The 22,118-nt window shown below is 43.6% G+C and overlaps 2 protein-coding genes across 2 annotated transcripts in view; one reads left to right on the forward strand and one right to left on the reverse strand.

Annotated features, from left to right (window-relative positions):
- The window catches only part of LOC311244795 (voltage-dependent calcium channel subunit alpha-2/delta-4-like), a gene marked incomplete at both ends in the record, with an annotated part of 181,251 nt that overhangs the window by 77,667 nt on the left and 81,466 nt on the right, over positions 1 to 22,118 (forward strand). The window contains 3 exons of the mRNA XM_084334483.1: positions 1,787 to 1,876; positions 3,737 to 3,850; positions 6,159 to 6,237. Of these exons, the coding sequence (XP_084190609.1) occupies positions 1,787 to 1,876; positions 3,737 to 3,850; positions 6,159 to 6,237 (283 nt within the window). The remainder of the gene's footprint in view (positions 1 to 1,786; positions 1,877 to 3,736; positions 3,851 to 6,158; positions 6,238 to 22,118) is intronic.
- LOC311244769 (kelch-like protein 10) lies at positions 8,952 to 11,246 on the reverse strand (the record flags this gene model as incomplete). Its single annotated transcript, XM_084334456.1, has 5 exons — positions 8,952 to 8,974; positions 9,141 to 9,294; positions 9,492 to 9,954; positions 10,408 to 10,872; positions 11,239 to 11,246. The coding sequence occupies 5 exons, from the start codon at positions 11,244 to 11,246 to the stop codon at positions 8,952 to 8,954; spliced, it is 1,113 nt and encodes a 370-aa protein (XP_084190582.1).

The raw sequence follows: 22,118 nt of genomic DNA on the forward strand, positions 1-22,118 counted from the left end.
TGATAATGGATGGATTATCCAATGGGGGGTCCGGGGGGGGGGGGGGGGTGCGAGCAGGACCATATGTGTGTAGGGTATTAGATAGCAGGTATTAGGGGTATATCTTGTATAAGACATTTAACTAAATGGTGATTTCATTGGATGTGCACTGTTAATTAATGCTTGTATATCTAATCTTGTGTTGTCATGTTTGTTTATGTGTTTGTTTAAAAATTTATAAAAAAATCAAATACAAAATACTAAAAATAAAAATAAATAAAAAAATTATCGAACATTCTGGAACATTTGTGATGTCACAGTATGATGTCATGACCAAACGTTCTAGAAAATGTCTGATGTCACAGTATGATGTCATGATCGAATGTTCTGGAACATTCGTGATGTCACCGTATGATGTCATAACCGAACATTAATAATTTAACTTAAATGTAAAAAATATCAGTGTTTTGTTTTTTGGTGTGCTTCTTATTCTAGGTGTTCAGGTTGCCTGATTTGTTAAAACATGCACATGTACCTCAATTTGAAATGCCTGCAGTTTACCATGAGATAATATAAAAGGAACTAGGGATGGCACCAATCCGATACTCAGTATCGGTATTGGTCCGATACTGGCCAAATTCACAGGATTGGAGATCCGATACAGGCCGTAAAGCATGCTATCACGTGAACAGTAGTAGTCAACTTGTCAACTAGTCAACTTGTTAGCAGCGCGCCGCGATCATGTCAGCTGTGTGGAGTTATTTTAAGCTCAAAGAAGAGAAAGGCAAAACAGCCTGTGGTGTTATGCTAATGTGTGTGCATTAATACGACACAGAGTACAGGCCACCGTACTGGGGTCACAGACAGGTACACAGGGCAGAGTAGACTAAGAGCGGATAATAACGGACCTGTATGGTGGAGCTAACAGAATGAAGACACGCACAAACAAATACAGAGGACTCGCATGTATACTTGTGGAATAACACGACACAGCCGCGTGTAATATCTGCAACGCAAGTATTTCTAGGGGTGGCAGCAACAATGGAAACTTCAACACCACACAACACTTGCAGATTAATCATGGAAAGGGAGTATGCCGAGTTCATATGTGCAACGAATGCCAAGAGGAAAAGTTTTGTCGCAGCAGCTAACATCGCTGGAAACCATTCAGAAGCGAGAGAAACTCCCTGCAGACAGTAACAAAGCAAAGCTGAAGAAAACCTAGAAAATAACCACATTTATTGTGCTGGACGACCAGCCCCTTTCTGTTGTTGAAAATGTAGGTTTCCGACGCTTAGCCTCACTTCATGTTGCCAAACAGTCATTATCTCTGACACGGCTATCTCAAATAAGTACAATGTTGTGTTTTCTTTTCAAATGTAGCCAAGAGTAAAGACCCTAACCCTATCAAAACAGCAGTCAAAGTGTATATTTTCAGCACTAGACGCGAGGACAGGAAGCCGTCATGAAATCGCCCATAGTCTTATTAACGTATTAACTAAATAATTTGAACAAAATAAAAAGCAGCAGCACTATTGCCTCACTGTTACTCGTTTTACTCTGTATTGCATATTGTATATAATTATGTATATTGACTGAACACTTTATTTGACGTACTTGTGACTTTCTATTTTATACTTTTTATCTATTTTTATCTATAGCACACTCCCAGTGGCTCATACAGAAAAAAACATTTCATGATAAAGTATTCTGTATTTTACTATGACAACTAATAAACAAACTTGAAACTTGAACTTGAAACTCCTCTCACTCAGTATCTCTCTCTCTCCTCTCCGTCTGTCTGCAGCATTTCAAGCTCTTGGTGGAGGACCTGCATGTGAAAGGAGAGGCCAAGATCAAGAAGGCCATGAAGGAGTCGTTCAAGATCCTCAACGAGGTTGGTGTCCATCCAACATGCCCTCAGGGAACATCCCCCGTAGTAATAATAATAATAATAATGCATTCAATTTATAGTGCACTCTACATTTGGAAACCAAATCTCAGAGTGCTTACAGGGTAAAAACATAGGCTTTAAAAACATAGGCAATTAAAAAAAACAAGGCATAAAAAAGGGGGATAAAACACACAAGGCATGTATAAAAAGGTTAAAACTAAGAGAAGGCTTTGGTGAAGAGGTATGTTTTAAGTCCTCTTTTTTTTATCCACTTTTTCTCCCATTTTCTATTTTTCTCCCATCCCAATTTTCGTCTCGTCCAATTCAACCCTCCCCTGTCTTTGAACGCTGTTTCTTGCCTCCCACAAGCCGGCTGCAATGTGGACTAAGTCATACATAGCACGAGTCCCCTCCGATACTCGAGGTAACAGCCGTCGCATCTTTTCACCTGCGCTGCTCGATCTTTCAGCGTCGGGGGTCTGGGCTTTGGAGGGACGCCACCCCCGTCGCTTCTTGATTCTACTGCGCAGGCGCACCAACCGACCTGTAGGAGTCGCTGTCCACAACGCCCGATCCCCACCCTTCAGTTTCCCTCCCCGTAATACGGCCAATGTGTATTACTGTGGACGACCAGCTAAACTGAAAGCAATGTGGAGAGCGGGGCTCAAACAGGAGGTTCGAGCCTAGTCTCCAGCATTCGTTGCGAGCGCCTTGCCCACTGCACCACGTAATGCATTCAATTTAAAGTGCACTCTACATTTGGAAACCAAATCTCAGAGTGCTTACAGGGTAAAACATAGACTTTAAAAACATAGGCAATTAAGAAAAAACAAGGCATAAAAAAAGGGGATAAAACACACAAGGCGTGTATAAAAGGTTAAAACTAAGGGAAGGCTTTGGTGAAGAGGTATGTTTTAAGTCCTCTTTTAAAGGAAACTGGTGCTCTGAGGTGGTCAGGGAGGGCGTTCCACAGGCGAGGAGCAGCCCAGCAGAAGGCCCGGTGGCCCCCAGGGTGCAGAGCTTGGTCCTGGGGGGGAAGGAGGCGGTTTGTGTTGGCGGAGCGAAGGTTACGGGTGGAGGGTTCTGGGGTGAGGAGATCTTTGAGGTAGGGGGGGAGGGGGGCATTTCCATGGATGCACTGATGGGTCAGAAGGGATATGTTCACAACACACAGGGACACACAGGGACACACAGTGTCGTAGACGCCAAGTATCCCAGATTGAACTGGTTGTACACCTCTTTACACACCGCCTACTTGCCCATAATATGCGCATGTCCAGAGTTAATTATATTGTTATATTGTTTTCACTACTTTTTTTTTTTTTTTTACTTCTCCACTGTACTATTATTCTATGTATCATGTCTTCTTCTACCTGTACCTCCCCTCCCCCCCACGCTGCTATGATGCCTGAATTTCCCCAAGGGGATCAATAAAGGAAGATCGTATCTTATCTTAAGGGGAGAGTGAGTGAGTGAGTGAGTGAGTGAGTGAGTGAGTGAGTGAGTGAGTGAGTGAGTGAGTGAGTGAGTGAGTGAGTGAGTGAGTGAGTGAGTGAGTGAGTGAGTAAATTAATGAATGAGTGAGTGAGTGAGTGAGTGAGTGAGTGAGTAAATGAATGAATGAATGAGTGAGTGAGTGAGTGAGTGAATGAGTGTGTGCATTCACATAATCTCTCTCTCCATCTCTCTCTCTCTCTCTCTCCCTCCCTCCCTCTCACTAACATTCTCTCTATCGTTTACCCCTCCCCATTCTCTCCTCCCTCCCTCTCTCTCATACTCACTCAATCACACGTACCATGCAGACGTATACAGAGTTGGCATCATTGGATGGTTCCCTGTGTGTCGCTTCCTTCCTTCCTATAGGCGAGGGCCAGCGGCCAGGGCAGCATGTGTAACCAGGCCATCATGCTGATCACGGATGGGGCCATGGAGGACTTCGAGTCGGTGTTCGAGGAGTTCAACTGGCCTGAACGCAGGGTAGGGACACCTCGTCTATAAGGCCTGAACGCAGGGTAGGGACACCTCGTCTATAAGGCCTGAACGCAGGGTAGGGACACCTCGTCTATAAGGCCTGAACGCAGGGTAGGGACACCTCGTCTATAGGGCCTGAACGCAGGGTAGGGACACCTCGTCTATAAGGCCTGAACGCAGGGTAGGGACATGTCGTCTATAAGGCCTGAACGCAGGGTAGGGACACCTCGTCTATAAGGCCTGAACGCAGGGTAGGGACATGTCGTCTATAAGGCCTGAACGCAGGGTAGGGACACCTCGTCTATAAGGCCTGAACGCAGGGTAGGGACACCTCGTCTATAAGGCCTGAACGCAGGGTAGGGACACCTCGTCTATAAGGCCTGAACGCAGGGTAGGGACACCTCGTCTATAGGGCCTGAACGCAGGGTAGGGACACCTCGTCTATAAGGCCTGAACGCAGGGTAGGGACACCTCGTCTATAAGGCCTGAACGCAGGGTAGGGACATGTCGTCTATAAGGCCTGAACGCAGGGTAGGGACACCTCGTCTATAAGGCCTGAACGCAGGGTAGGGACATGTCGTCTATAAGGCCTGAACGCAGGGTAGGGACACCTCGTCTATAAGGCCTGAACGCAGGGTAGGGACACCTCGTCTATAAGGCCTGAACGCAGGGTAGGGACACCTCGTCTGTAAGGCCTGAACGCAGGGTAGGGACACCTCGTCTATAAGGCCTGAACGCAGGGTAGGGACATGTCGTCTATAAGGCCTGAACGCAGGGTAGGGACACCTCGTCTATAAGGCCTGAACGCAGGGTAGGGACACCTCGTCTATAAGGCCTGAACGCAGGGTAGGGACACCTCGTCTGTAAGGCCTGAACGCAGGGTAGGGACACCTCGTCTATAAGGCCTGAACGCAGGGTAGGGACACCTCGTCTATAAGGCCTGAACGCAGGGTAGGGACACCTCGTCTATAAGGCCTGAACGCAGGGTAGGGACACCTCGTCTATAAGGCCTGAACGCAGGGTAGGGACACCTCGTCTATAAGGCCTGAACGCAGGGTAGGGACACCTCGTCTATAAGGCCTGAACGCAGGGTAGGGCTGGGCGATATGGCCAAAAATGTTATCACGATAAAAAAATTCGGCCGATATCGGCATTAAATTGTGATATCGGAAAATATCTGTATCGGTTTAAAAATTCTTTTTTATTATTATAATTTTGTTAAATTTCTATAACCTTTATTTACCCAGGCAAGCAAGTAAGAACAAATTCAGATTTTATTTATTGTCAAAAGTATGCATAATGTTGTGTTAATTCCACAACAAGAGATATGTAATGTTAATTACCTGAAATTATTCCAATTTTTTGGGGGGGAAACCCTGCATATATCGGTATCGGTTGATATCGGTTGATATCGGTATCGGAAATTAAGAGTTGGACAATATCGGTATATCAGTATCGGTAAAAAAGCCAATATCGAGCATCCCTAATAATTATCAATATTTTTATTAGTATAAAAAAATATATATATTTTTTTGTAATTATTATTATTTAAACAACAAATGTATGTTTATTTTGCAGCAATTCTTTGTTGTTGCCGCCATCTTTAGTGTTACAGCCCCTCACACTCCAGTTCTCAGGCTGCAGCTGGTTTGAAAGCGAAAGTACCAAAAAAAAAAGTGGCTGTGGCTCCAGGGGAGTTGAACAGTTCTGGCTCTGCTAGTTTATTTTCTATCTTTTGGCGCTTTTTTGGTGGACAAACCACCGCACATGTGCACCGTGACTCGCGACTGGAGTCTAGTTCTGCTAGCACACATAGCCTACTGTGTACAGACGGTTTCAAACTGTATTTTAAATTAGAAACCAAACAAAATAAATGGACAAGAGAAAAATAAATCTCAATGTGGTCAGTATTGTCATTTGGACAAGCAGAGCCATTACTTTAAGTTGCAGGCAAGAAAGACAAGTCTGTCCACTGTCTCTGGGTTTAAAGCTGCCCTGTTGCATGTCACAATAATCACTTTTTTTGAATTTTTATTATCGTTATCGTTTTATCGCCCAGCCCTAACGTAGGGTAGGGACATCTTGTCTATATAAAGAAATATATATATATAGAACAGAGCAGAATTATCCCACATATCGGGATCCTGCCTGAAAAGATTGACAGACTTTCCAGACCCCCCTGACCTTAACCCTAACCTTAAAGCTGCAATAACCATTTTCTGACCACTAGAGGGCAGCAAGGAGACAAACTAACAAAGCGCCCCCTCTTACCTCTCCCGGTGGCACTGAACTGAACCCATGTTTGTGGTCTCAGGTTCGCGTCTTCACCTACCTCATCGGCAGAGAGATGACCTTTGCACAAAACACCAAGTGGATCGCCTGCAACAATAAAGGTGAGTGATCTGCTTGGGTTGGGGGTGTAAGTACTCATATTATGTGCATTACACAAACTAAAAACAGATATTGTCGGAATTACTAGAAGAAAGAAACGTCACCGCCACCACCTTTGGCTGATCTGTAATGGGAAATATTAAAGGACAAAACGATGAGCCGTTTTTATAAATCATTCTGAGTCATTATTATTAATAATAGAAAACAGTTTATTTCACCGTGGCCACAATGAAAGGAGTTTACAAACAGATACATCATGTTCACACACTAGCATCTGGCCATAAAGTGACCAAGAGGTCTAGTCAGACTATAGTTTATACACACTTGCAAGACGTAACATTAGAACAGATATGATGATGAAAGTCTATAATGACATGATAATATTTTCCACGACACTCCACCCTGTTTGATAATATAGATTACATAATCACATCTTAACAACCAAAAATATTATCATAAATAGGGAGAAAAAAAACAATCTTTATTACATCAACCAACCCTTAGAGGGAGACATTAGTCCACACATAATCGTTATCCTCCGGGACAGTCGATCACCCGACAGTCGATCATATATCATACACACCTCGTATGAATGTGTATGCATGTGAATGAATGTTGGTGGTGGTTGGAGGGGCCGTAGGCGATGATTATTCGCCACGCTTCCGTGAGTCTGCCTCAGGGCAGCTCTGGCTGCAATTGTAGCTTACCACCACCGGTATGACTGTGTATGAACGAATAATGGACTCTGTAAGCGCTCTGGGGTCTCTGGGGTGTCACAAAGAGCGCTATATAAATCCAATCCATTATTATTATTATTATTACAGGTGACCATCTCTGGTGGTCGAAAAATTCAGAATACAGTGTCCAGTCTTTGGTTTTGTCAAGGGTGGAGCAGCTGTACCATATTTCTCCAATTTATACATTTCTTAGGATTTATTTTGGACTGGTCTAATAAATGTTTAACCTGTTCCCCCCCACGGGGTCGGTACCGACCCCTTTTGACATTATGATCATATAGGCATATTTGTATGCGTGATGGAAATAATTAGCGATTTTAAAATCAACCGTTTTCAAGTAACATCACTAACATGTCACAAAAGCATGTAGAATGTAAAACGTTAGGTTGGCAATAGGTTAGCAATAGGTTAAAGGTGTCATAATATGGTTTTACCTTCTCATTTTGAGGAAGTATAATCCGAGCCGGCGACCATTTTGAAAATTTAGAAAAAATGGAATTGTAGTTTTTTGGCGGCCATTTTGTCGAAGGCATTCATAGCTGTGGATCAGCGTTGACATTTTTCCGAACTACATTTCCCTTCAAGTTTTATGGGGGTTCAAAGTTCAGAGTTGAATTATGAATATGGCAATAATTATAATAATTCGCCATAATAAGCCACAAAAGGTAACGATTTGACAAATATTGAAAGGCAGTTAGTTTCTCCTACCTATTGTTAGCATGTGGGAACAATTAGATCTGAAATTAGTTTCAAAATGGTTGCACCGTGAGAAAAATTAAAAGAAAACTACAGTGAATTACAGTAGATATCATTATCTGTTATTATGCACGCCTGGTGATACTAAATCCAAATTGAACTCGGGCATTTGAAAGATACTATATGTATATATATATAAATGTGCGAATTGGCTATAATAAGGTAATGTATAAGCATATATTCTATATTCTATAATAATATTTCAAATAGCATTGGTCCGGATGGGAGAATTCAGTACTGTATATACAGAACCTTCGGTTTTATCATCTTCCCTTTATTAATTTCCTTAGATCTTTTGTACACATGATCTCAAGAGGGTACTGAACGAGGTCAGTGGCAGTTTTTTAAGTCTGGTCATTATTATCATGGTGTTATTCACTGTCAAAGATGAAAAGAAAAATCATAATTAATATTTCCTTTGTTTCATCACAATTTAAGCAAGCCTAGTAATAGACACAATATTTCTGACAATGTCAATACATTCACTGAGGTCCATAGATGTACCTAGATACCAAGAATATGCAAATAGCCCTTGTAGAAGTGGAGCAATATTCCATTTACCTAGGTATACATTTTATGCAGATTTTCACCTGGGGTGGAACAGGAACACTCCAACATTTAACGAACTAAACAGATATTACATTACACAAACTAAAAACAGATATTGTCGGAATTACTAGGTGTAATTCTCCTCCTCTCTCTCATCCTCCTCCTCCTCCCTTTCCTCCTCCTCCTCCTCCTCCTCCTCCTCCTCCTCCTCCTCCCTCTCCTACTCCTCCTCCTCCTCCCCCTCCTCCTGCTCCTCCTCCTCCTGCTGCTCCTCGTCCTCCTCGTCCTCCTCGTCCTCCTCGTCCTCCTCGTCCTCGTCCTCCTCCTCCTCCTCCTCCTCCTCCTCCTCCTCCTCCTCCTCCTCCTCCTCCTCCAGGGGTCGCTGCAGGGCGCCACGGGGAGCGGCGTACTGGCTCATGTTAGGCAGGCCATGCATTATGCAGCAGCTTACATCACCGCGCTGGGTCTTCATGTTCTCGGCTACAGTCCACCTGTTGCTGCTCTGGTCGTAGCGCTCCACGTTGGAGATGTTGTTCAAGCCATTGAAGCCTCCGACCACGAAGAGCAGGTCATCCAACACCCCGATGCCAAAGTGGCTGCGGGGGGTGAGCATGTAGGGCAGGGCGCGCCAGGAATCAGTCAAGGGGCTGTAGGCCTCCGCGCTACGCAGGCGGTCACACCCATGGTACCCTCCCACCTGAGGACAGGACACATGAGAGGAATGTTTTAGTGTGTGGTTAAGGCAGGCAGGCAGACACTGTATTAATCCACTTAGGGAAATGAGGGCGTCACAGGAGCATTGCAAGTCAAATAATACATATCTATACAAATATCTAGTATAAAGCATTTGTCTCCGTGTGCACCTACCACATAGACTTGTCCCCCGTACGCAGCCACTCCCACTCCTCTACGCCTGCTGCTCATGGGGGCGATCAGAGTCCACTGGTCGGTGTCTGGGCTGTAGCACTCAGCTGTGAGCAGACACTCCGCCCCGTTGAAGCCACCACAGATGTAAACCTGTAATAAGAAAGAATATTCTAATTTAGTTTTTATATTCCATTTGATTTCATTCTACTTTAATTGTCTGTTAATGTTGTTGCACCAAAGGACCCAGACAATTTTTTTTTTGTGCAAGCTTACTTGGCAATAAAGACATTTCTGATCTAACGTGCCTTGGGTTCATCTACCACCTTGTGTCCCTCAGTTCCACCCACCTTGTCATGGAGGGCTGCTGCCCCGGCAGCCCTTCTGTGCTCCAGCATGGGTGAGATCACTGTCCACTGGTTGGTTTCAGGCTCGTAGCGCTCGGCGGTGTTCAGTTCCATGCGTCCGTCGAACCCTCCCATGGCGTAGATACAGCCGTCTAATGCGACCACACTGACGTAACTGCGGCGTGAGTGCATGGGAGCCACCTGCAGCCAGCTGCGAGTGACAGGGTTGAACCTGCGCACACTGCTGAGATGCACTACGCTGTTGAAGCCACCGACGCAGTAGACCAGACCGTGGAGATAAGCGCTGCCGTGGTGGATCCGGGGAATCTCTGCCTCAACGCTCACATCCATCCATCTACTGGCTCGGATATCGTAAGCCTCCATGACAATACTGCCGTGACTGCAGCCTCCGATGGCCAATAGGACCTCCTGGGGCAGGCGTGGGCGGGTCAGGGGGTTTGGGAGCCTGTCGGAGACAGGGGGGTTCAGGACGCTGAGGATGACGGGCCTGCAGTCGTGGCTGTCCCTCACCAATGGGTTGTTCTGGACGTTGCTCCTGAAGTAGTCAGGCCTCATCAAGCCCATGCGAACCTGGGAAGAGACAAGCAGACAGCGGGTACAACTTAGACAGCGGTTGTAGATGGTTTCACTGGAATTCTGTTTCTAGGGAACAGTTTGGACCCAAATGTTTGAGAACCACTGTATTGATTGTTTGATTGATTGAAAACTTTATTAACAGATTGCAGAATGGGTAGAATACAGTACGGCTCAATACAAACAATTGTAATGATGCAGACCAGAAAAAGACTTCTGTCTTGTTTACATCAGGGTCCCCCATTTTCAATTCATCAAGACATGTATGACATACATGACATACAGATATACAGTGATGATACAATTAGTTACCTTGGGCAGCAGCAAAGGGATGTGTGTTTTACGCTCCTCACGGGAGTGGTCGATCCAACGGAGGACGGCCTCGAACACCGTCTCCTCATTCTTCACGTTCAGGTCATCCCTCTCGATGATGTCCACCAGTTGCTGCAGGGACAGCTCCACAAACTCCTGTGAGACGTGAAACATCTCCTTAAAGTGGCACACGATGAAGAGATGGGCCTTGCGCATCAGGTCAGGGCAGTAGTAGATGTCCGCAAACCTCCAGATGCCGACACAGTTTTCCAGAGACAGCTGGCCTTCTAGGAAGTCAGAGCACGCTCCTACTATGCCAGTGACGAGAAGCTGGTCTGCAGCCACCAGAAGCTCTTCCAGGTTCTCTGCTGTCACCGGCACAAAGCGTGTGTAGGCGTACTCTATGATGAGCTGCATCATACCCGGGGACACCCCAGGGATACTGTAGACTGCTTTCTCTGAGCGAGTGAAGAGGGTTCTGTTGGATGCAGAGTATAGAGATATCTGATGAGTAAACAGTAAGCAACATTCTGTCATGTGTACTAATATATTTTCACAGTAGAAGTATATTATCTGTTTACAGTAGACATACAGTATAGTATCTGTTTACAGTAGAAGTACAGTATAGGGTATTTTCACAGAAGCATAATGTATTTTCATAGTAGAAGTATAGTGTATTTTCACAGTAGAAGTACAGTATCTTTTTACAGTAGAAGTACTATCTGTTTACAGTAGAAGTACAGTATAGTATCTTTCTACAGGAGAAGTACAGTATATGGTCTTAGCACAGTCAAAGTAAATTATTCAAATCAAATTAATTCATTGAAGCATCTAGATGACGGACACATCCATCCCTACCAAGCTAACCTGAACCAAGCTAACCTCAACCAAGTTAACCTCAACCAAGCTAACCTGAACCAAGCTAAACTTACCTGAAATAGTCACTGCAGCCACACAGGATGACCTTGTGGCCGTTAAACTCAGTGCTGTTGACTTTAATAACCACATCACAGAACCTTCCCTCCAGACGCAGCTCATTAAGGATTGTACAGGACATTGTTTCCTTTTCCATGTGGGGATTTTTAAATTGTATCTACAGAATATATTCAAGCTTACAGACAAGTAGCCGGAAACAACAAGTGAGATCTTCACTTGTCTTCTGAGATCTGAGATCTTCTGAGAGAATTGTTGAATAGATACACAAATGTTCTAGAATGTTCTATTATGACATCATACTGTGACATAATACTGTGACATCATATCACAACGGAACATATTTGAGTTCCATTTGAATAATATAAATAATATGTATCATTTTTTTCAAAAGAAAAGAGGCATAGAAGCGTGGCTAACGCTAATGGCACGCATACCAGAGGCTAACTGCCTACGAAAACAGGCACAGAGGCACTGAAAGAGGATTTCACCCATCTAATGAACACACTATACTAGACAAATATCAAGATGTATCCATCAGTGGACCAATTGCATGCTTTTGCAGAGGACAAGAAGCCTTCAGTCAACTCCTTCAGACATTAAGCACCCCCACAGCCCAAATGGAATGAAAAAAATAAAAAAATATATATATACACTTTTTTTTTTTTTTTTTTTTTTTTTTCGACCAATAGTTGACTAACAGCAAGTTTTGGCCAATCCTAGTCGACCATCCAAATCCTTAGTCGGGGACAGCCCTAATATATTGTCATGTTATATTATAATATAATGTAATATAATAATAAAGTATAATATATTTAGCTCCCATTTGAATAATATAGACATGTCTATGTTATGACATCATGACATTCTGTTGTGACATCATGACATTCTGTTATGACATAAAAAAAATAATAATAATAAAACGTTTTTATTAAAGATTATTTATTAAAGATTAAAGATAAAAACTAAGGATTTGTAGTCGACTTTGATTGTCCAAAATAAAAAAATGTAAACAATTAAAAAGCATTCCATTGCAAAAAAATTACATGAAAAAAAATGTAACGTTTTTATTAAATACATTTTTTTTCTTTTTTTTATCATTAGAGTAGAAGTACAGTATAGTATCTTTTTACTAACCAAGCTAACCTGAACCAAGTTAACCTGAACCAAGCTAACCTGAACCAAGCTAAACTTACCTGAAATAGTCGCTGCAGCAACACAGGATTGCCTTGTGGGCGTTAAACTCAGTGCTGTTGACTTTAATAACCACATCACAGAACCTTCCCTCCAGACGCAGCTTATTAAGGATTGTACAGGACATTGTTTCCTTTTCCATGTGGTTTTTTAACGATTTTTTGCGATTTTTAAATTGTATCTACAGAATATATTCAAGCTTACAGACAAGTAGCCGGAAACAACAAGTGAGATCTTCACTTGTCTTCTGAGATCTGAGAACTTCTGAGAGAATTGTTGAATATATTGTACACAAATGTTCTATTCTAGAATCTAGAATCTAGTATGTTCTATTATGACATCATACTGTGACATCACAACCGGAACATCATACTGTGACATCATACTGTGACATCACAACATGACATCATACTGTGACATCATACTGTGACATCACACTGTAAAACAAAAATAAGAAACATGACATTCTTTAAAGTCTAAAAATAAAATACATTTAATTTAAATGAAAATAAATGTAAAATAATAATAACTTTATTTATATAGCACCATTTATACAGATTGCAGCTCAAAGTGCTTTACAGAAAAAACGAAAAACAAAAGGATACATAGAAAAAATTAAAGTATTAAATAATAAAGACATTAAAATGATAAAAACGGGAATAAAACAACTAGATAAGATAGTAAAAATAGCTAAATAAGACGAAAAGTAAGACAATAACATAAGACAATAAAAATTATTACAAATAAAATAATAATAAAGACCGAAAAATGTAATAGTTATAATAATAAAATAGCTAAATTAGATAGTAAACAATAAGAAAAAAAATTATAACAGTAAAATAAGACATTAATGACTAACAAATAAAACTAGACAATTCCGCGAGGGGAAATTGTGAAAGTGTGGGTGATGCCTGTGCACCGCCGGCCAACGGGAGAGGGTCTAAATGTTCTAATTTGTAGCCAAACGATGCGGTGAAACTTTCCGAAAAGTAATAGCAAGAGTTGGAGCAAGCCGGTCGTTTTGATACCTTACACGTGTATGTGGTGCCAAAGCTCTGGGAGGAGTTAGCGGACAAAAATCGGCGGAATAAATAAATAATAATAAAAATAGTATAGATTACGAAAGGTGTGTGTGTGTGTGTGTGTGTGTGTGTGTGTGTGTGTGTGTGTGTGTGTGTGTGTGTGTGTGTGTGTGTGTGTGTGCGAGAGAGAGAGAGAGAGAGAGAGAGAGAGAGAGAGATGATGAACATCATTTAGCACCATCACTAAAGCACGGAGGTACCTGTACAGTTGTAAATGTAAAGTTATAGGGATGCACCGAATGGGAAATTCTTGGCCGAAACCGATGCCGAAAATAGGAAACAGTTGGCCGAATGCCGAAATGCCGAAAATGATTAATATAAATATATATATAATGTATTTTTTTTTCAGCTACCTGATTATGGCAAAAGACATGATTATGGCAAAACTTAACTTAAATAATATTAATAATCACTATTATGGGCCCATAAAACATTTATTCAGCACTTTTGAATGCATACATTAATTCCAGACTGCTGAAAGATTGTACAATTTAAACATTTTCTCTTTGCATACAACAAAATGTGCATTAAAGTCAAGTGCATTTTCTTTTCTCTGTAGGATAACTACAACAAAGTGCATTCAGAACAAAGCCAAGGTGCTTTAAAACTGCATAAAGATCTGCATAAAGACACACATGAGAGGGATAATAGCTTATAGCAGACTTAATGATGTTACTGTAGTGGCTACTGTCATAATTCATGGAATTATGGAAGGACTGTTGTATTTACTACATCTCCTGTGACTCTTAGCGGGGGATGACATAGCTTACGAGAGACGAGTGAAAGAGGACCGCAAGCATTGTTAGCTACTTAACGCTAACGTTAGTTTAAAAGGTTTTAACCGCGACGGGCATATAGTAATGGCGAGGATATAAAGCATGACATCATGACATTCTGTTATGACATCATGACATTCTGTTATGACATCATGACATTCTGTTATGACATAAAAAAAAAAAAAAGAATAAAACGTTTTTATTAAAGATTATTTATTAAAGATTAAAGATAAAAACTAAGGATTTGTATAGTCGACTTTGATTGTCCAAAATAAAAAAAATTAAACAATTAAAAAGCATTCCATTTCAAAAAAATTACATGAAAAAAAATTTAACGTTTTTATTAAATTAATATTTTTTTCTTTTTTTTATCATTAGAGTAGAAGTACAGTATAGTATCTTTTTACTAACCAAGCTAACCTGAACCAAGTTAACCTGAACCAAGCTAACCTGAACCAAGCTAAACTTACCTGAAATAGTCGCTGCAGCAACACAGGATTGCCTTGTGGGCGTTAAACTCAGTGCTGTTGACTTTAATAACCACATCACAGAACCTTCCCTCCAGACGCAGCTTATTAAGGATTGTACAGGACATTGTTTCCTTTTCCATGTGGTGATTTTTAAATTGTATCTACAGAATATATTCAATCTTACAAACAAGTAGCCGGAAACAACAAGTGAGATCTTCACTTTTCTTCTGAGATATGAGAGCTTCTGAGAGAATTGTTGAATATATTGTACACAAATGTTCTATTCTAGAATCTAGAATCTAGTATGTTCTATTATGACATCATACTGTGACATCACAACCGGAACATCATACTGTGACATCACAACATGACATCATACTGTGACATCATACTGTGACATCACACTGTAAAACAAAAATAAGAAACATGACATTCTTTAAAATCTAAAAATAAAATACATTTAATTTAAATGAAAATAAATGTAAAATAATAATAACTTTATTTATATAGCACCATTTATACAGATTGCAGCTCAAAGTGCTTTACAGAAAAAACGAAAAACAAAAGGATACATAAAAAAAATAAAAGTATTAAATAATAAAGACATTAAAATGATAAAAACGGGAATAAAACAACTAGATAAGATAGTAAAAATAGCTAAATAAGACGAAAAGTAAGACAATAACATAAGACAATAAAAATTATTACAAATAAAATAATAATAAAGACCGAAAAATGTAATAGTTATAATAATAAAATAGCTAAATTAGATAGTAAACAATAAGAAAAAAAATTATAACAGTAAAATAAGACATTAATGACTAACAAATAAAACTAGACAATTCCGCGAGGGGAAATTGTGAAAGTGTGGGTGATGCCTGTGCACCGCCGGCCAACGGGAGCGTCTAAATGTTCTAATTTGTAGCCAAACGATGCGGTGAAACTTTCCGAAAAGTAATAGCAAGACTTGGAGCAAGCCGGTCGTTTTGATACCTTACACGTGTATGTGGTGCCAAAGCTCTGGGAGGAGTTAGCGGACAAAAATCGGCGGAATAAATAAATAATAATAAAAATAGTATAGATTACGAAAGGTGTGTGTGTGTGTGTGTGTGTGTGTGTGTGTGTGTGTGTGTGTGTGTGTGTGTGTGTGTGTGTGTGTGTGTGTGTGTGTGTGTGTGTGTGTGTGTGTGTGTGTGTGTGTGTGTGTGTGTGCGAGAGAGAGAGAGAGAGAGAGAGATGATGAACATCATTTAGCACCATCACTAAAGCACGGAGGTACCTGTACAGTTGTAAATGTAAAGTTATAGGGATGCACCGAATGGGAAATTCTTGGCCGAAACCGATGCCGAAAATAGGAAACAGTTGGCCGAATGCCGAAATGCCAAAAATGATTAATATAAATATATATATAATGTATTTTTTTTTCAGCTACCTGATTATGGCAAAAGACATGATTATGGCAAAACTTAACTTAAATAATATTAATAATCACTATTATGGGCCCATAAAACATTTATTCAGCACTTTTGAATGCATACATTAATTCCAGACTGACTGCTGAAAGATTGTACAATTTAAACATTTTCTCTTTGCATACAACAAAATGTGCATTAAAGTCAAGTGCATTTTCTTTTCTCTGTAGGATAACTACAACAAAGTGCATTCAGAACAAAGCCAAGGTGCTTTAAAACTGCATAAAGATCTGCATAAAGACACACATGAGAGGGATAATAGCTTATAGCAGACTTAATGATGTTACTGTACTGGCTACTGTCATAATTCATGGAATTATGGAAGGACTGTTGTATTTACTACATCTCCTGTGACTCTTAGCGGGGGATGACGTAGCTTACGAGAGACGAGTGAAAGAGGACCGCAAGCGTTGTTAGCTACTTAACGGTTAACGCTAACGTTAGTGTAACTGAGGGGTACAATTCCCTGACTGTATTGATAAGTATGGTATCATTAAACCACTACCGATTATGTACTTTAACTACTGGCCACACAGTACATGATATAGATATGATGAACACTTTCCCACCATGAAACCAAGTCCACACAAATGTATAAATCGAATATTTTATATAGCAAAGGGTATATACAACGTTCACTTAATGACATTTATGATTTGAATGCACTTGTAAGGCAAATGAGTATTCGTAGGCAAATCAACATTGAATGTCCAATCTCTGGTTACGCAGGAAGCAAGTATACAACCTGGTTCTTTAGGGAACTATAGCGATGGTACTTAAATGATTATAGCTGGATATACTAAAAGGGGGTCCCGCTGGTTGTAAGTCAGTAGGGGGGGGGGGTTAGGAGAGCCGCTGGCGATATCCCATCTGGCCAACGATTTCTTGGGAGAATTCAGAGTGCTGAACACGGTGCCCACAGAACCTCGGTCCACAGATGAATACAGCTGGGCCCTCTTGTAGACGGTAGCTGCCGGTCCACAACGAAGAGACGTGAGGCGACCTCACTCGGGGTAGAGCGCCGTCTCACCTGGACTCCTCTCGGGGGGTAGTTCCAACACTCACCAGTGTTGGCTGTTATCCATGGCATAAATCAAAGCACCCAAAGCAAGTAGATAATCCAAGCCGTGTAGGGCTCGCCGTCGTCCGGGTAAGGTAATCCAATGTGCAGGTCCACTCGTCCTGGCCCAGAACTCCTCGGATGAAAGCACCACACGTGGTCTGCCCAGCCTGGTTAAGACTCTAGATAACGCGAGGAACGATGGGGGTACTGCTCACTTTATAACTCTAACCGAACGATGCACCATACATAATAGACTATTATTAACTTAATAGAAATACGTCCCACTCGACGGTATAGTGCCAAACTATGACAATTCAACTATTAATCCACACGATGTCTCAATGCCATTCTGAGGCCAAGTTGACCATACTGCACCACACGTGTATCGTGGGTGAGGCTTAATGTCTTGCCACTAGGTTGGAGGGTAAAGAACTAAGGGCTAAGGGACTAAAAGAAAGTTCTACTTTACTTGCGCCATATATATATGCGCTGTGAACAAATAGTACCATTCGTATTTCGCCAGACGTATTCCTACGCGGAACCGGGCTAGTAACGACATGTTCGTCGGCACGATTGAACTTGAACCAAGGGGCTTGGCTGCTGGCGCCAGGTTCTTGTCCAATGAGAGAATGAAACTATTATGGGCTGTTAGTAGACTAAAGGGATATTCAGTGTATATGTACAAGGAATATACAAGGGATATCAAACGATATACAAATACTATTAAATATATATCCATAAATAAATATATATATTCGGTTTAATCTGATCCTTCACAACAGCCGCCCCCTAATTAGTCCCACCTAATTAGCTAAGCAGAGACAGATTAACCGCACTGTCTACCACTCAAGGTCCGCTGTAAGGGTCAGTCAACTCACAAAGTCGTGGGGTCATGGTCGTCATCGATAGTGTCTGGGAGTCTGGGCAGTTCTATTAGCCTCGCCACGGGTCGTGTGTAAGTTCGCCCTTGGACGAGCACCTCAGCTGCTCGGACCTTTCCATCGGCACCGGTGATCACTTTGCTTACGCGGCCAGCCGGCCACATAGCTCTGGGTAGTGACTGGTCGATAATCATGACGACTGTTCCTTCTGTCAAATTGTCTCTCTCTTTTACCCACTTCTGGCGGGTCTGTAGAGACGGTAGGTAGTGGAGTAGAAAGCTGTTCCAAAACTTGTCAGCTAGTACTTGACTGTACCTCCACATTCTTCGGCCGTTCGCTTCTTCAGGCCTGTACATTGTCTGGGGTAGCGCGGGGTCCAGCCGCCCAATCAAGAGTGTGTTGGGGGTGACTGGGTCGACATCTGCTACATCACTGGAGACGTAGCCGAGGGGCTTGGAGTTCAATACTCCCTCGATCTCCGTGAGGACTGTCATTAGGACTTCTTCCGCCACAGTCTGGGCCCCAAGCACGGCGTACAGGGCTGTCTTTATAGAACGTACTTCTCGTTCCCAGGTTCCACCGAAGTGGGGTGCGTTCGGGGGATTAAACTGGAAGTCAATCTGGGATGGAGCGAGGTGGGTCTTAAGTTCTGGGCCCATAGCTTGGAAGCTCTCTCTCAGCTCTCTTTCTCCGCCTTTGAAGTTTGTCCCGTGATCAGACAACAATGTAGACGGTTTTCCTTTCCGTGATGTGAATCTTCGGAAGGCCATAAGGAATGAGTCTGTGCTCATGGTTGAAAGGAGTTCGATATGTATCGCTCTGGTGGTCATGCATTTGAATACAATACCCCACCGCTTCTCGGTTCCTCTTCCTTTCTTTATATACAACGGGCCAAAGCAGTCCATGCCTGTGGAGTGGAATGGCTTGTCGCCGAGTCGGAGGCGACAGGGAGGTAGGTCAGCCATCCGGGGTATGCTGGGCTGCGCGCGCCACTTTCGGCAGTCTAGACAGGTTCGCTGGAAGCGTCGCACTGCTTCTCTTCCTTGAAGTATCCAATAGCGACGTCTGATCTCCGCGAAGACTCTCTCTGCTCCTGCGTGGTGTACATCCTCGTCGTATTTCTTTATGATCAGCTCTGTGACCTTGTGTCGGCTGTTCAAGACTATCGGGTACTTAACGTCATCCGGTAGGTCGGGGGCTCTCCGCAGACGACCACCCACTCTGATGAGATTATGGGCGTCGCTCTCGGGTGCCAGTTGGAGCAATCTGCTGTCTGATGGGACGGGCTTTCCTCCCTGTAGACAGTCTAGCTCATCGGGGAACGAGTCTCTCTGGGCTCGTTGTAGTAGAAGAAGTTCTGCTTCTTCGTAGTCAGCTGCTGAAATGTCGGCAGGGGGCTGCATCTCTGGGTGGTGCCACAGGAATGTCTTTAGCTGCGCACTCTGTAGGGTAATGCAATCATCTATGTTGGGGTCTGTGGAGGCGACTGTGCTCAGTCCACAGAACATAGGTTTCTTGTTCTCAGCCTCCTCTTTACTCGCTTCCCGTGGGGTGGGCGTAGGCCACTCTTCTTCCCGGAGCTTGAGGAACTCTGGTCCGTCACTGTAGATGTTGCGACGGGTGAGGTCATCTAGGGACATTCCCCGGGTGATGACGTCAGCTGGGTTGTGTTTGGTGTCCACATACCGCCAGCTCGCTGCTTCTGTTAACTCTTGAATCTCGGTGACTCTGACTCCCACGAAGACCTTGTATCTGCATGAATCAGACTTGATCCATGTGAGTACTGTCGTGGAATCTGACCACAAGATTGTTCTGTGCACCGGAATGGTGAGTTCACGTTGGATTAACGTGGCTAGATGCGCTCCTGCTAGGGCTGCGCAGAGCTCTAGACGCGGGATAGATTGTTGCTTTCGTGGGGCTATTCTTGAGCGAGCCAGGATGAAAGCGGTGTGTATCTCTCCTCCCTTCTCTTGGGCACGCAAGTAGGCCACCGATCCATAGGCTACTTCGGAGGCGTCACTGAAGACGTGTAGATCCATCTTGCATGTCTCTGGCCTCACTGTGGGTGGGAAGTAGCTGCGGCGTATATTGACGCCTGGGAGTGAGCGGAGTTCCGTCTCCCACTCTCTCCATGTGGAGGCAAGGGGTGCGGGTATTGGGTCGTCCCAGCCCTGGTCCTTGTCCCATAGTGCTCGTACAATCATATTTGCCCTGGTGGTGTAAGGTAGAATACATCCCAACGGGTCATATTGTCTGGCGAGTGTTCTGTACACACTCCGTCTGGTGGTCGGTATCGCCGTCGACCTTCCCTGCTCCGTGGTCAGGGGTTTGTGTCTATAGTGGAGCGAGTCTGTTTTGAAGCGCCAGACTAGTCCTAGTGTCATTTCTTGCGCTTCTCCTGGGATGGTCGCCATCCAGGTCTCGCTGCTGGCAGCCTTGTCCGCGGGGGAGAGGCTGCGCAATACGTGCGGGTCGCTGCTGGCCCACTGCCTGAGATCAAAGCCGCCTTTGATCAGGGAGGCGCGTAGCTTGAGTAGGAGAACCTCGGCTTCTTCTTGAGTCGAAACGCTTTGTAAACAGTTGTCCACGTAGAAACTGTTCTTCACACTGTGTCGGACCTCTTCATCTGCTGCTGGGTCCTCTGCGACGTGTTTCTGTAGTGCAAATGTAGCACAGCACGGGCTACATGTGGTTCCGAAGGGGAGGACTTCCCACTGGTAGATGGCTGGGGGCTCATCTCCGATCCTCTCTCTCCATAGGAACCGCAGCAGGGGCTTGTCCTCCTCCACTAGTCTCACCTGCAGGAACATCCCTTTGATATCCCCGCTGATAGCCACCTTGTCCTGGCGGAAGCGTAGTAGCACGCCTAGTAGAGAGGGGCCGAGTGTGGGGCCGGGCAAGAGCTCTTTATTCAGATTTTGGGATCCGATCTGGTAGCTGCAGTTAAACACAATGCGATCCTTGCCGTTGTGGTGGACCTTGTGGTGAGGCACGTACCATGATTTGGTCGTCTGATCGGCCTCTTTAATGTCAATCTTTGTCGCGTGTCCCGCTGTGATTAGCTTCTCAATCTCAGCGCGGTACACACTCTCTTGAGCGGGGTCTTTGGCTAGGCGCCGCTCTGTGTTCAATAGATACCGCTCTGTAGCGTCTTTCTTTGCGTGAAAGGTGGGCATTCCCTCTCGCCTCAGGAGTGGAGTTGCGTATCTCATCACTCCGCCGACTGTGACTCTCTTTGTCCCTTGCTCGAGGAGGTTTATGGCGTAAACGTCTTCTTTAGAACGAATGTCTTTCTTTTCGTTCTTAAAGGGCATTGTCTCTAGTGTCCATAGCCTCTCGACATGCTGCAGGAGAGTGGTGTCTTCTTCTGTCACTCTGGAGTGGAGGCAGCTAGTGGCTGCTGTTCGGTTGAGAGATTTAGCGAGGGGGCCTTGTAGTGTCCATCCTAGGCGGGTCTCGACTGCTGCAGGACAGCCTCGGGGTCCTGTATGGACCCGGTCTATCGGGACTATGAGGTCTGCATGGTCGGAGCCTATCAGCAGGGTCGGGGTGGCGCCGTCTATGAGCGGGATAGGTAGTTGACGCAGGTGCACATATTTATCCATCAGCTTGGCGATGGGGTAGGTGTACTGTGATAGTCCTATTTCTTGGCTGGTGAAAGCATTTGTAATCCTATACCGTCGCTCTGGCTGCCCGCTTGCTGCGATAGTGAAGGAGACATTCTCGCCTTTTATCGTCTTTAAATCTCTTCTTATTGTCCGAATCGTCATTTGGTTCTCGCTCCCCCGCAGTCCCAGCTGGGCCGCAGCGGACGCGAGCAGAAGGGTCTTCTCTGACCCGTCATCAAGGACGG

This window comes from Notolepis coatsorum, assembly GCF_963971535.1.
Source record: "Notolepis coatsorum genome assembly, chromosome: 18".
NCBI lineage: Eukaryota > Metazoa > Chordata > Actinopteri > Aulopiformes > Paralepididae > Notolepis > Notolepis coatsorum.